This window comes from Marmota monax, unplaced genomic scaffold (genome assembly GCF_021218885.2).
Source record: "Marmota monax isolate L192 unplaced genomic scaffold, Marmota_monax_Labrador192_F-V1.1 WCK01_AAM20220418_F8-fsc00074, whole genome shotgun sequence".
NCBI lineage: Eukaryota > Metazoa > Chordata > Mammalia > Rodentia > Sciuridae > Marmota > Marmota monax.
The window spans coordinates 1520553-1533636 of record NW_026694232.1 but is presented as its reverse complement, the minus strand read 5'-3'; the positions used below and the strand labels follow the sequence as shown (position 1 = coordinate 1533636).

Here is a 13084-nt window from a genome sequence, read left to right as displayed (position 1 = left end):
TCTTCTTTTTGCTTTGTCTCCCAACTGCTGTGAGGTGAGCTGCTCCTCCAACACCCACCCCTACCATGCATGATGTGCTGTCTTGCTACTGGCTCAAAAGTAACAAAGGCAATCGACCTTGGACTAAAATCCCCCAAAACTATTAGCTAAAATAAACCTTTCCTCCTTAAACACTATTTATCGTACATATTTTGTTACGGTGACAGAATGCTGACTAACACAATGAACAAATGCATTACACTAAATTTGATACATTTAAATTTATCATATAAACTTACTTCAGTTAAACACTCTAAACTTGAGTTTCCAGTTAGCTGAAAGATGAAACTGAAGGGGCCTATACTTATTTAAAAAGACTGATTATCAGTCAGAGAACTGGGTTGGAATCCCAATTCTGCTGTTTAGTTCCCACATAATCTGTAGAAAGGGCAATGGGGGGCAATTCTCACTTGATGGGTGGGACTCTTAATTCAGGCCATATCTGTAAAATGTTTATAGTAAACACATCCCCTAGTAAGAGTTCAGCAAGCAGTAGCAATTCTTACTATCATCATAACCATTATCATAGATACTAGATATCTGTTTAATCTTAACAGAATACGTTTTTTACACATATTAATGATTCAAGGATGAAAATTTGTGAAGCAATCACTTTAATAACAATTAGTCACCAAAAATAATAACAATGTTCACTGCATTACATAAGCTTTTAAAAACCTCAAAAGGCATGCCATTTTTTAATAAAATATTTTCTTCTTAGGCCCTCCCATTTCTGTATTAAAATATTAAAGATCACTGAGTGCCTCTAGAAAGTATCTTTTATTCAAAACAAGGCAATAAATTTCTTAACTCAAATGTGTGTTTCTAGTTTCTACAAAAAGACATTTAGAGAAGATGATCTTTAATTCTCTTAACATTTAAGTCACTCCAATACAACAATAAAATGTCCTTTTTTGTACATATACCACTTTAATCTCCTCTGGAATTCTTCATTTTTAGCCCACATGGAAAACTTTCACTGGCTACAGAACAAGAAAGGAAAAACTTTCTGACGCCAGATGCTGAAGATCAATAGCTATTCCCAAAGTTTATAGCATAATTAAAATGTGTAAGAGGAATAATTTTCTCTTTAAACCCTAAGGCTAAGCTTGGAATTATTGACTAAGTCAAAGTTATGTGGTGTAACATTTTTTTATTATGTTTATGGATAATATAAAGGAGTTTATGGCTTTTACATGTAATTTGTTAAGTTAGAAACACTGAAGAGGAAATATCCTTAGCATCAGCAAAGCATCAATTGTTTAAAAACCTCTTTAAGGTGTATTTTACTGAGGTAAATCTATACTCCTTAAGACTAGTTTGTGGTCACCTAAAACTTCAAACTGAAGGTTAATGGTCAAAACATTCTTGAATTTAGTAGAACCCATTTACTTCAAACTACTTCTTCAGAGCTTTATCACCTTCAATAAAAGTGCCAGGAATGTGGTTATGATGGAAATGTCATCAGGGCATGAAGGCAGGTAGAACAAGAGGAATCATGACACACCCACATAGAGAGCACTATGTGTATTAATGAAGTTAAGTGAATTTTTGTAAAATAAAGTATATATAGAAAAGCAGATATATGAGCTGTGTAGTGAGATGTTAATAAAATATTGTATTTTCAGTAATAAATTTGAATAGTCACTAACTTTTACATATCCAGATAAATGATAAATATTTGACATATTCTGCTTGGATAGTCTTTTTTAATGGTAGTTCTTTTAATATGGTACACCTAGAAAATAAAAAGATGGAGATGCATGAGTGTCAAATACGTCTTGGTTTAAAGTTTAATTCTGCCTCTTACTGGCATTTAGTAAATTCCTAATTGTATTTTTTGTTTCTTATCATTATTATCAATGATGGTAATCATAACATAAAGGTACAAACCTTTGAGGCCAAACATTAATTATCCAAGGGTCTCAAAGTCTTTGAGTAGGTAAACATTAATGCCCAATCTTATTTTGCTTCTTTCAAACACAGCCAAATACAATTGGATACTTAGCAACCCCAAAATCTCATAGGTCTGTTACATTCATACTACATGGACAGTAGTGTAGGCAGATGCTTTTCTAGTGTTACACTGATGAGAATAAACCATATAAAAATTTATGTGTAGTTAAGCCCAGGTGTTCCATTGTTTTCCAAAAGCCTGGATGGATTTAGAATGAAATATATGCTCTGTACTATTATAGTCCAGTGGCATACTATCTGGAGATGACTGGCTTGAATAGTTTCTGTGGGTGGTGTCACATGGTAAAGTGAGAATATTCTAAAGTAAAAATCTCTAGCTAAATATGAACAGACACCAGTAACACCCTCTCACACAATTTCTCTTCTACAAGCTCACTCACATCTCTGTGAAAAATGGCATAATAATCACCTACATTTTTTTTCTGTTGCTTTTCCACATTCACTGACACAAACTCTTGGCTAACTCCACTACTGCTGCTGCTGCCGGCCAATCCTTTTATTTTTCTCTCATGGATTCAACACTTCTCCCAGAGGCCCACCCTAACTCTTGGCTGAATAAAAGCATCCTTTACTACAAAGATACAGGGCCCTTGGCAGGAGCTTCACCGCCCACTCTTCTCTGTAACTCAGCAAATTTGTCATTATACTCACTCCTTCTAGAAAGAGAAAACTGTATTTTATTTCTTTAAAAATACTCTAGGGATCCAACTCCTCCTCCCTCAGACTTGCCCCATCTATTTTAGCACCTTCATCCTCTCCCTCACTGAAATTCAGTTTTCTCATTTGTGAAAATAGCAAATTGCATTTACTTTACAAAATCAGTGTGATGGAAGTACTTTCTTCTTTTTTCCTATTCTCTGACTCTGTTCCTTTCCCAGGGCTCTATTATATCACTTTATTACTTCAACCTTCTTATAATTTGACTCTACAATTGTGTCTTCCTCTTTTACCTAATATCTGATTATATTCAAATTATTTTACTGCATTCTTCCTCATGCATCACCCTAATTCCAGGTTGGAATCTCCAGATTCTAGCTACTTGACTATTCTGTCATTTGATATTTTTCACCCTACTAATACAGAAATTCCTACCATGTGTTTCCCCAAAAACACAGTCAGGTGACTCTTCTCTCTTGCCTATGAACCCATTTCAGTTTCTCTCATTTCTGCTCAAACTTTATACTCCATCATCAGTTTTCTTATCTTCTTGCTCTGGTTCTATCATTGTGTAATATCAGCTGTCCACAATGTCATCTACCACTTACATCTTAAAAATTTACCATCTTTAATTTTATACTAGCTCTCTTTCCCAAGGACCAACCTCATTTTTACAATTTAAATCCTGGCCATTTTTAATCAAGAGACTCCTCTTATAATTCAATATAATTTTGTTAAAAGCAGTTTATATTTCTCTTCCCTAACCTGTTCCACCAGACATTCCCTAAATCAGTTAGGAATATTATTTCTTCTCATCCAAGCCAGAAACCTCAAAGTTTTTATATTTCCTCCCTTCTTCCTCACTCTATGTTAGCAAACAACAATCTAGCTTTAATCATCTCTCTCAAATTTATTTCTTGTCTTCAAGTCCCACCATCATTACTTGGATTTAGTTCTTCATCATTAAGAGATGATAGACAATAATGAAAACAAAATTAAAAATTAAAATAATGATGATGATGGTGGCTCTGGTGATAGGGGAAAACACCAAAGAGTTTCCTAAGTGCCACAGACTGCTACAGTGTTCAACATAAATTATTTTAATCTTCACACTCAATGAGGACCACATGCTCAATTCATGAAAAAATAAATAATCACATAACTATATCTTCCAAAGAACTACGACTGTATCATCCTCCTTCATGTCTATAATAATCAGGTAAAATAGATCATAATAAATAAAGACATTAATATTTAGATGCTTCACAAAAAGTATATGTCAAAAAGAACATACCCAAAGAACATACCACTCACAATTTTTGTATCTGTGAGAACTCATCTAGTTAACTCTGACCAGAGTCATTGTAATACAATACCTGAGCAAATAAGGAGAAACACATCCTCTAATTGTTTTTTCACATTCTCTAATTTTGAACAAAGTACAACTTCTAATCTCTTAGAATAAAGAGATTATATGTCATCTCTTATTCTTCTAGAACATGCTCTTTCAATTTTAAGACAACTTTTATTTGACAGTGGTTTATTTTTACTTAATTCTTGTTTATTTTGTTTTGTATTGATCTTGTTAAGTGTTGCTACTTTATGCTCAACTAATTTTCATGTTTGAATAAATGTAAATTGGAGAAACACATAGGAATAACACTATGATTTTATGTTTGCTGTTTTCTGAGGATATAAACCTTAAACTTGTTGAAATCATATTATGTGTTCGTTTTGGTTCTAGGCAATAGAAAAACAGCAATAAACATGCCTGCTATGGTCTTTCATCGCAGGAGAACATTTTATGCAGGGAAATATGCAATAAAAATATATAAAAAGGGAAAATGGCTCATTGCAATATAGTACAAGAATTAAAATCACACATTAAGACATACTGGCTGTTTTAGTTTGAGAAGCTGGACAATGTGTCACTGCAATATTAATCTGATAAGAGAATAACGAGAAATAATGCATATAGGAGGTTCAGCAGGAACAATCAGTACACATGTGTCTTAGTAGAGAATCAGCTTGGTGTATTTTTGGAGGAAAAGAGATGGACAAAAGTTTTGTGAGATTTAAATAACTTTAGTACATTTCTGTCTGAAATCATTTACTAGTTATTTCCTTTTCTAGTGTGATTATCAACTTAGCTAAATGCGAATTTCATGTGAAGACTATTCTGTAGAATGTTCTACGACTTATATAACAATGTTACTGTAGATTGGTACTAAATTACATGAATATTATGATAAATATCACTTAATAATTACTAATTCTTAGAGATAAAGCAATATTATGGGGTTTTCTAATCTTAAAAAAATAATGGTTGCCCAAAATAAATTCACATAGGTCAAATGGTAGACTAGAAATGACATAAAATATAACCCTAAAACTGATTAAAAATCAGTCTCAAGAATGAAAACATCACTATTAGGAAATTTTCTCCTCCTGCCCCCAATTTCTGTTTAACTCTATGGAAAATCATTACCTAATTCAATCTGAAGATCATAGATGGTTAATATCTTTATTATCAGTGCCAATGTATTCTTTTTTATTCTGAATCTTTACCCCTCTCATAGAAACACATATCTGATACAGTGACTGTACTGAACTCTTCATTAGTCAAAATGAATGAACAACCCCTACATAAAATCTAAGAGGAACTTCAGGGGAGACAACTGGGTAATAACACACACTTATAATTTTTTTTTTAATCATAGTTTTATGTTCTAAAGTTTTAAAGCTGGTAAATATTTGTTCTTATAAAGTCCTTTTTTCCCCCCTGCATACTAGGGATTAAACCCAGGGTCTTGTACATTCTAGCCAAAATGTTCTACGACTGCAGAACACCTTCAGCCCAGGTTTGTATTTCTTAATTATTATTTTGTCTTTTCCTTTATTGTTTCCAGGTTTATTATATATTTGAAACTTTCTACATAAACTTTTCCTGATAAATAATCTGTTAAGATGGTGCTTTCAAAATCCAAAAGAAAATCATCCAGATTTTGAAATGATAGATTCTGAGATGAATTAAATAGTATTAATTCTTCTTTGTTTTTATTCAGCAGTACCTAATAAAAACATCTGCATTTTCATTAGGTCTATATATTGTCATTTATAAAAATCATTTGACTTTGATTTCATGCTTAATGAAGAAATCTGTGCCTCTCTTGAACATTTTAATACCAATTTTATATTACTTGGAATCATACATCTTGAAATCAATTTCTTTTTTTCACTTGGTTGCTAGGGAGTTTGAAAGGAATTTTGTGACCTGTTTGATAGCTTTTCATATGTTGTGGCATATATTTTGTATATGGATTTTTAACTGTCATATAATTTTGACCTTTTTGCTATTCTGTTTTCTTATTTGTAACCTATTTCGAATTGGATTTTTTGAAAAATTATTCTTGTTTCCAATAAGACAGAATAATAACGCAAACAACTAGATGGATAGACTTAATTTCTGTGTCTTGCCTCTGAGGTACTTTTGGTCAGGAGAGACTGTCCTAGCCACTTATTCTAATTTGTCAAGTTGCCAGAGTCAGTTTAAATCATATTTCCTCTATGAAACTATCTAAACTCTTAGATTCCTTTCTAATGTCTTGCTGATGTGTGGTTTAAAAATAGTCAGTAAGAGAGGAAGTAACTTTCACCTTTTGTGGCCAAGTGGATTTTTTTTTTCCATCTCAGAAACCTGTCACTAAGAAATGTAGATGTGGTGAAGAACTTTTCAAGATTTATCAATAGCTTAAGGGAAGATGGGATTTGTTTGTGATTGTATTAAAGGTCCATAAACAAGGAGGAAAGTAAAATACACTGACCCTTCAATTCTTTGTGCATCTCACATTCTATTTTCAAAGGAAGTCATTTTTGAGACAACAAAGGAATCACAGAGATGGAATTGACTTCGAGAGTTTAATCAGTTCTCAAAATCAAGCATTCATCCCTGTCCCAAGTTACTCAGCAAACTTGATTGTGTTGGACTTTCACACCCTTTGCCTGTTTATTATGCTGCATTATATTTGGAAGTTGATTTTTCAAAGCTTTTCTCTTTTGGGCTTTTTCATTAGATTATATTCTACAATATTCTAAGTCCCACTGCTTTCTAAAATACACAATATAAAACCTGCATTAAACTGATCAGAGATTTAAAGAGGATAGGTACATTGCTTTCCAATATAAATTACTAAAAAGCATTTATGAAAGCACCCTCTAAAATGTTCAACTGTGTAGATGGCTAAACATACCTATCAACAGAGACACAAAATAATCCTGTCAAATAAAACTGTTTACACATACTGTTCCTGAAGAGAGATTAGAAGCTCAAGGGATCAACTGAAGCTCAATGCCCTTTTATGTGTTTTTATCCTAATGATATTTCTTTGCAATCTTGTCAGTTGCCCATTTTCCCTTCAGTTATGTATCAAGTGTGATACTTTCCAATAATAAGTCAAGAACATGCTTGATCAATAATCCTCCCAAAATAAACTAAGATAAAAAGAAGGCTGGCTCACTGTCCTACTCAATTAACTAAATTTGTTTAAACTCTTTCCAAAATTCAGAGGAGAGCATACAATGTAATAATTACATGGTGTTTATACACATGTAATCATCAGATTAAGGCTGCACCTTTTGTTCCATTCCTTTAAGAAAAAGGAACTGGATTCAAAGACAGATCTAACCTTTTAAATACATGGAAATATTTTAATTGCATTATTAATAGTGATGATTAAACAAACATGGCATCTTATAGGTATGTATCACCTTTTCTTCAAAGTTTCACAGTAACTTTAATTGAACCTTAAAATATTTTCCTTTGAAACACTTTCAGTGACATGAAATATCATTTAAATCAAAGGGGATTAAACTATGGCTTTCAGATTATCTAAAAGTCCAGCAACAACCTTTACATTTCAAATTTTTGAGCTGGCTTTTTCCCCAAGAGCAGGTTTTAAATAAGTACCATGGTATTAGCCAGTTTTATCTCATGTTCAATTTAAATACATTACTTGTTGTCTTTTTTCCTAATAAAGGAAAGATGTTATTTCCATTCATAAAGAACAAAAGAGCTCCTCAGCTCAGTTGTATTGATTTCAGTAAATATTTATCATATTTTACTTCAGATTTCATCTCTTAATCTCATTTTCCTGCTCCAGGAATTCTCTATCTTGTACCTGAGTAAACTCCTCAAACCATTTCCACATGAACCTTTGCCTAACCCATTTGTTTAGGTCAGACTCACCTGGGATTTCATGCCTTGGCATTTTCAGAACTTTACTTGTGCCAAACATGCTCGAATTTGCTCTTAGCTTATGAGATCTCTCCAGCAAAGCTTCTGAAAGCCACAACTCCAAAATGCTCTGTTACCTCAATACCAAAATTTCAACTCCAAAATGCCTCAGGTCTTCCAGTGTTCAAACCTATCTTAAACAGCTAGTGGAAGCCTTCCTCATGGAACTGATAGGCTGAACAAGAGCTCCTTGTACTTTTCTTGACTAAAAATGCTGTTTAAGGTCGATAGGCTAGGAAGGAAGATTCACAAATAGGTACGTCCTCTTTGGGTTCCAGAAGGATTTCAACGCATTCACAGGCATGGTTTACTTTGACAAATGCAGAGATATTTTTCCCACCACAGAAAGTAAACATGCACACCAAACCAGTATAACAGGTTGGAACATACAGTACTGCTACCCTCAGGCTGCAACTTAGAAGCACAGACACTAAGGCACCTTCCTGCTTAGATTTTGTTTTCCTTTTAGTAGCCATACAAAATAAAGCATAACGTTTTGAGAGATTATCATAAAAAATACTCTATGCGTGTGCATATTGATTTTTGACTAACCCCTGATAGTAATGAAACTAAATATCTTAAAAGCCAATGTGACCTCTACGTAGTCAAAAGACAACACAGCCTGGATAGATCAGTCACACAGTAGCCTAACTGAACACTAGACAATGCTTTCATGGTCATGAATACAGAAACGGACGATGTCAGTAGGGAAAGTACTTATAAGACTGGTTTCCCCTTACGAAATCAGAAAGCAAATGCCTCTAGAAAATAATGTGCTACATTCTTCCATAAAGTTACAGGCTCTGGATGCCAGGGGTAGAAACCAGAATTCTAGCAACTGCTTCTATAAAACCAAAGAGAATTTTCTTAACTTCATAGCATCTCTGTGTATTTTTTTTTGTACCTATCATGTATAAACATTAAACTCGAGGACCTCTAAGCTCTCTTCTAACTTGAAAATATTAATATTCTACAGTTATTTTCTCTTACTCTGACAGCCAAATTCTCCTTCAGTGAGTTGGTGAAGAATTCTCTCCTGCTGATTGCTATCGAGCGCTGGCACTGCCTTCCACAGGGTCTAGCCAATTCCTCTATACTTGCAGCATTTATTTTTTCAACTGAGATCTATGTTTTTGTAGTCTTTCAGAGTAGGGATTTCTTAGAGCGAGATAAGGAAGAAGATCCACGTGCATTGGCATATACCTGTAATCCAGTGGCTTAGACAGGAGGATCACAGTTTGAAACTTAGTAAGTCTTAAGCAACTTATCTAGACCACATTTCAAATAAAACATTTAAAAAGGGCTGGTGATGTAACTCAGTGGTAAAGTACTCCTGGGTTCAATCGTTTTATATATATATATATATATATATATATATATATATATATATATATATATATGACAGAGAGAGGGGTGAACTGAAGAAGGAGATTTTTTGTCAGAAGTGCTCAAAAACATCCCCTCAGTTGCTAATTAGGCAGCCTGAGTACCTAATATGTATTGAACAGCCCAGAGGAGACACCCCCCCACTCAAGGTCACCTCTTCTCACAAGGTTTCTTTAGTTTGTGAGAACTCAGAAATAGTTTTTTGTTTTTTTTTTTAATTCAAATAATCCCAAGGGTGAAGAAATACACTGTAATCTTTAAAAAGCAATAGGTGGCTTTGTACATTTTTTGACCAAGGATGAAAAAAGAGAAAGAAAACAGAAAAAAAAAAAAGTTCCTGGTGACTGTTCCTGAGATAGGAAGGACTCAGTAGATAAGGTGCATAGCTACACAACAAAAGATTATTTCCTTTTTACTTTTTAAAAATAATTCTGAGTAGGAAATTTCACGCCTATTAATAAGAATACTGGGACAAGTAGAAAATGCTGGTTCATCCTGAAAGAAAACAGGTTAAGAAGCACTTATATGCCCAAGGGCAACTCTAGAAAAATCTTAGAGTAAACCATATCTAGGTGTCTGCATGTTGGGAAGGGGACTGCCACCCGTATCATCTGAGCCATGCTTCCACTCCAATCCAAGACTGACGCAGAACACTTGGTGGTATGAATGAGTTTGCATGTTACACAAGAACATAATTCTTCTTCCTTTTCTCAAAAATGCTTAGAAAGCACTGGTTCCTGTACTTTATGCCATATTATTTATACATTTTATTTGTATTTTCAAAGATTAGAAAAATAATTTTTAGGCTGGGACACATGCCTGTAATCCCAGCGGCTTGGGAGGCTGAGACAGGAGGATTATGATTTCAAAGCCAGCCTCAGCCAAATTGAGGCACTAAGCAACTTAGTGAGACCCTGTCTCTAGATAAAATACAAAACAGGGCTGGGGATGTGGCTCAGTGGTCCAGTGCACCTGAGTTCAATCCCAGTTACTGAAAAAAAAAAAAAAAGTTTTACATTGTTTTTCCCTAAATAAGTCATTTTATGGATCGAGAGAATATTATAAACCTTCATGTACAACATCTTAATTTCTCTTAGGGTTATATTGACATTGGGTCTGAAAGAGAGAGATTGCTTTTTATATTTGAAAGGATAACTGAGATCTGTTCACATTATGCTAAAGACAGCCTTGGATCAACTTCATTTTCATTAGGGAAAAATGGGTTCCCGATGCTAATGAAAACATTAGATGTTATTAGTACATGGACTTCATACAAGGACACTGTGCAACCAGGTGCTTGGGTATATGAGTAGTTCAGTCACATACAGGAATAGCACTAAAATGAATAATCTTTAACAATTCTACTCTGGCCTTCTGTCTTAGACTGTTTTGTTCTGCTCAGACTGGGTAATAAACAAAAATTTATTTTTCACAGTTTTGGAGGCTAGGAATAGGAAGACCAAGATCAAAGTATTATCATCTAGTTTGGGATATTTTTTTGTAACAGGGGTAACCAAGTGGGCCTTAAACACTGAGCCACATCCCTAAACCTTTTAAAATTTTATTTAGAAACAGGGTCTTACCTAGTTGCTGAAGCTGATTTTGAACTCATGATCCTTCTGCCTCAGCCTCCCAAGTTGCTGGAATTACAGGCATGTACCACCACACCAAACTAGTGTGGGCCTTCCTGCTGCATCCTCATGACAGAAGGCAGAAGGGCAAGGTAGCATTAATCCATTTACGAGAACAGAGGCCTCATAACCTGAACGAGTCCCAAAGGTCCCTTCTTCCAGTACAATTGCCTTGGGGGTTAAGTTTCTAACAAATGAATTTGAGGGGTCACATTCACACGATAATACCATCCAAATTATAACTAGAGATGGTACAGTGAATCAGAATAACTAGATAAATAGTTTTAGATAATTGTTATCCAAAGCATATGATGGAGTTTCAATGATAATATATATGATAGTTTAATGATAATATAATATCCTCAGAGCTAAATTATGTAAGTCAATCATTCATACATTGAATGTATAAAGCATAGTATTTGAGCATAGTTATTTCAAAAGAACATCCATTTGTGTGTAGAATCTATAATAATTAATATAATTTCAAAGACATCTTTTTTATAAGTGCTATTAAGTAAAAAGCAAAATTAAACATTTAAAAACCCTCTTTCATTTACTTTGATCATTTTGAAACTTAATTTCAGATATAGAATAGAGTATTTCACAGTGAACACAATAATATTAGGGAATTCTCCAAATGAAGACTCCAGGATATATTTGATTTGTTTTATAAGATACTATACAAACATATCAAAATCTCTTGTACATGCAAATAAAGCTGTAATTATTCTCCAATGCTTTCCTTTAAAATTTTAAGAATTCATATATAATTTGAAACCTACAACTGAAGTACCTTCATTTCTCAACTCTGATTAGTAGATTCTCTTAATAATCTTAATGCAAATTTGTCTGAAATTAAAGCATTCAATACTCCAAGAAGACAGATCTGAACTATTTGTAGACTAACCAAGGATACATTTCAATTCAGATAAGATCAGAAGAGAATACCACATTCCTTATTGAAAAGTTCTCACAGAGTACACAAAAGAATATGGTCTCATGAGTGTTCCCCAACTACAGATGTATTACAGACACAGGTACATGATACCTTAACTTAAACCATGGTATTAAAATTATATAATATAGCACTTGTTTTAAATTAAATGTTATGCATGTTTTTTCTGATATGTTGATTATTAATTCTGAAAGTAGTTGCATTTTATACATCTATATGGATATGAGAAAGGGAAAGTTACCCTTACACAGAAAGAACATAACTATTGCTAGAAACCTAACATGCATCAAAGTGCCAGAGCAAAAGGAAAAAAAAAAAATGTCTGTATACATGTCAGGACTCCAATATAAGAAGTAAATATCACCATGATCCCCAAACAAAGATTGTTGATAAGGGAAGAGGGAATAGGTCTGTTTACTCCTTGCTATTTCAATCCCTAAACACAGACAGGTAGTGTTCCAATACAGCCTAGGACAAGCTATTCAGCTGGTTTCCAGATACATGCATTTTATACAAAATCATTACTATATGAACATCCATAGGAACCTACGAGTTTCTCATATGCTATTCCAAGGGAAAACTATTACAGACACAAAAGGAATCTGTTATAATCATATACTATCATAATACCATTTGGTCCATAAAAAGCATACAAATAAATTATGAATCATGCTAAATGAGGCTTTTATCTTGTTTCTCTTTGATGAAATTCATTAAGTGATTTTTTTTGTTAATCTTTTATGTTAAAAAGCTTTATAATAGCATTTTACATAGTACTTCAAAATATTTAGAAAACATACAGAGTAAAAATAAGATTCTGGGATCCTTAAGCAGGTGTAAAGAAGACTAAAAGAAATCAAAGAAAAATACGACAAGTAAGCAATGAAGTAGATAAAATACTTTTATGATCAGGCATATCTACAATTACCTGATTATTATTCTGAAATGTGTTATATTTCATAGGTGTAGTTATATTTTTGATTATTTTCACTTAATGGAAAACTGTGTAGTTTACATATTTTTCTTGGTGCCATATTGTTTGTAGTTTCACAGGAACATAATTAACAAAGTGATTATCAAGTAAGTTTTCAAGAATATGTCTTGATCAAAATTTCATTTATAAAGATGGTAAATAATTTACAAGAA

General features: G+C 33.3%; 1 protein-coding gene across 8 annotated transcripts in view; it reads right to left on the bottom strand.

The window, feature by feature from the left end:
• Positions 1–13084, bottom strand: part of Naaladl2 (N-acetylated alpha-linked acidic dipeptidase like 2) — a 1254678-nt gene that overhangs the window by 874964 nt on the left and 366630 nt on the right. For 3 of the 8 annotated variants that reach the window (XM_046466846.2, XM_058586187.1, XM_058586188.1), the window contains exon 1: positions 7919–9308. The exons of the other annotated variants lie outside the window; for them this stretch is intronic. In XM_046466846.2, coding sequence (XP_046322802.1) covers positions 7919–7967 — 49 coding nt within the window. In that variant the 5' untranslated portion in view covers positions 7968–9308. Of the gene's footprint in view, positions 1–7918; positions 9309–13084 lie in introns of those variants that run through there. 8 annotated transcript variants of the gene reach the window in all.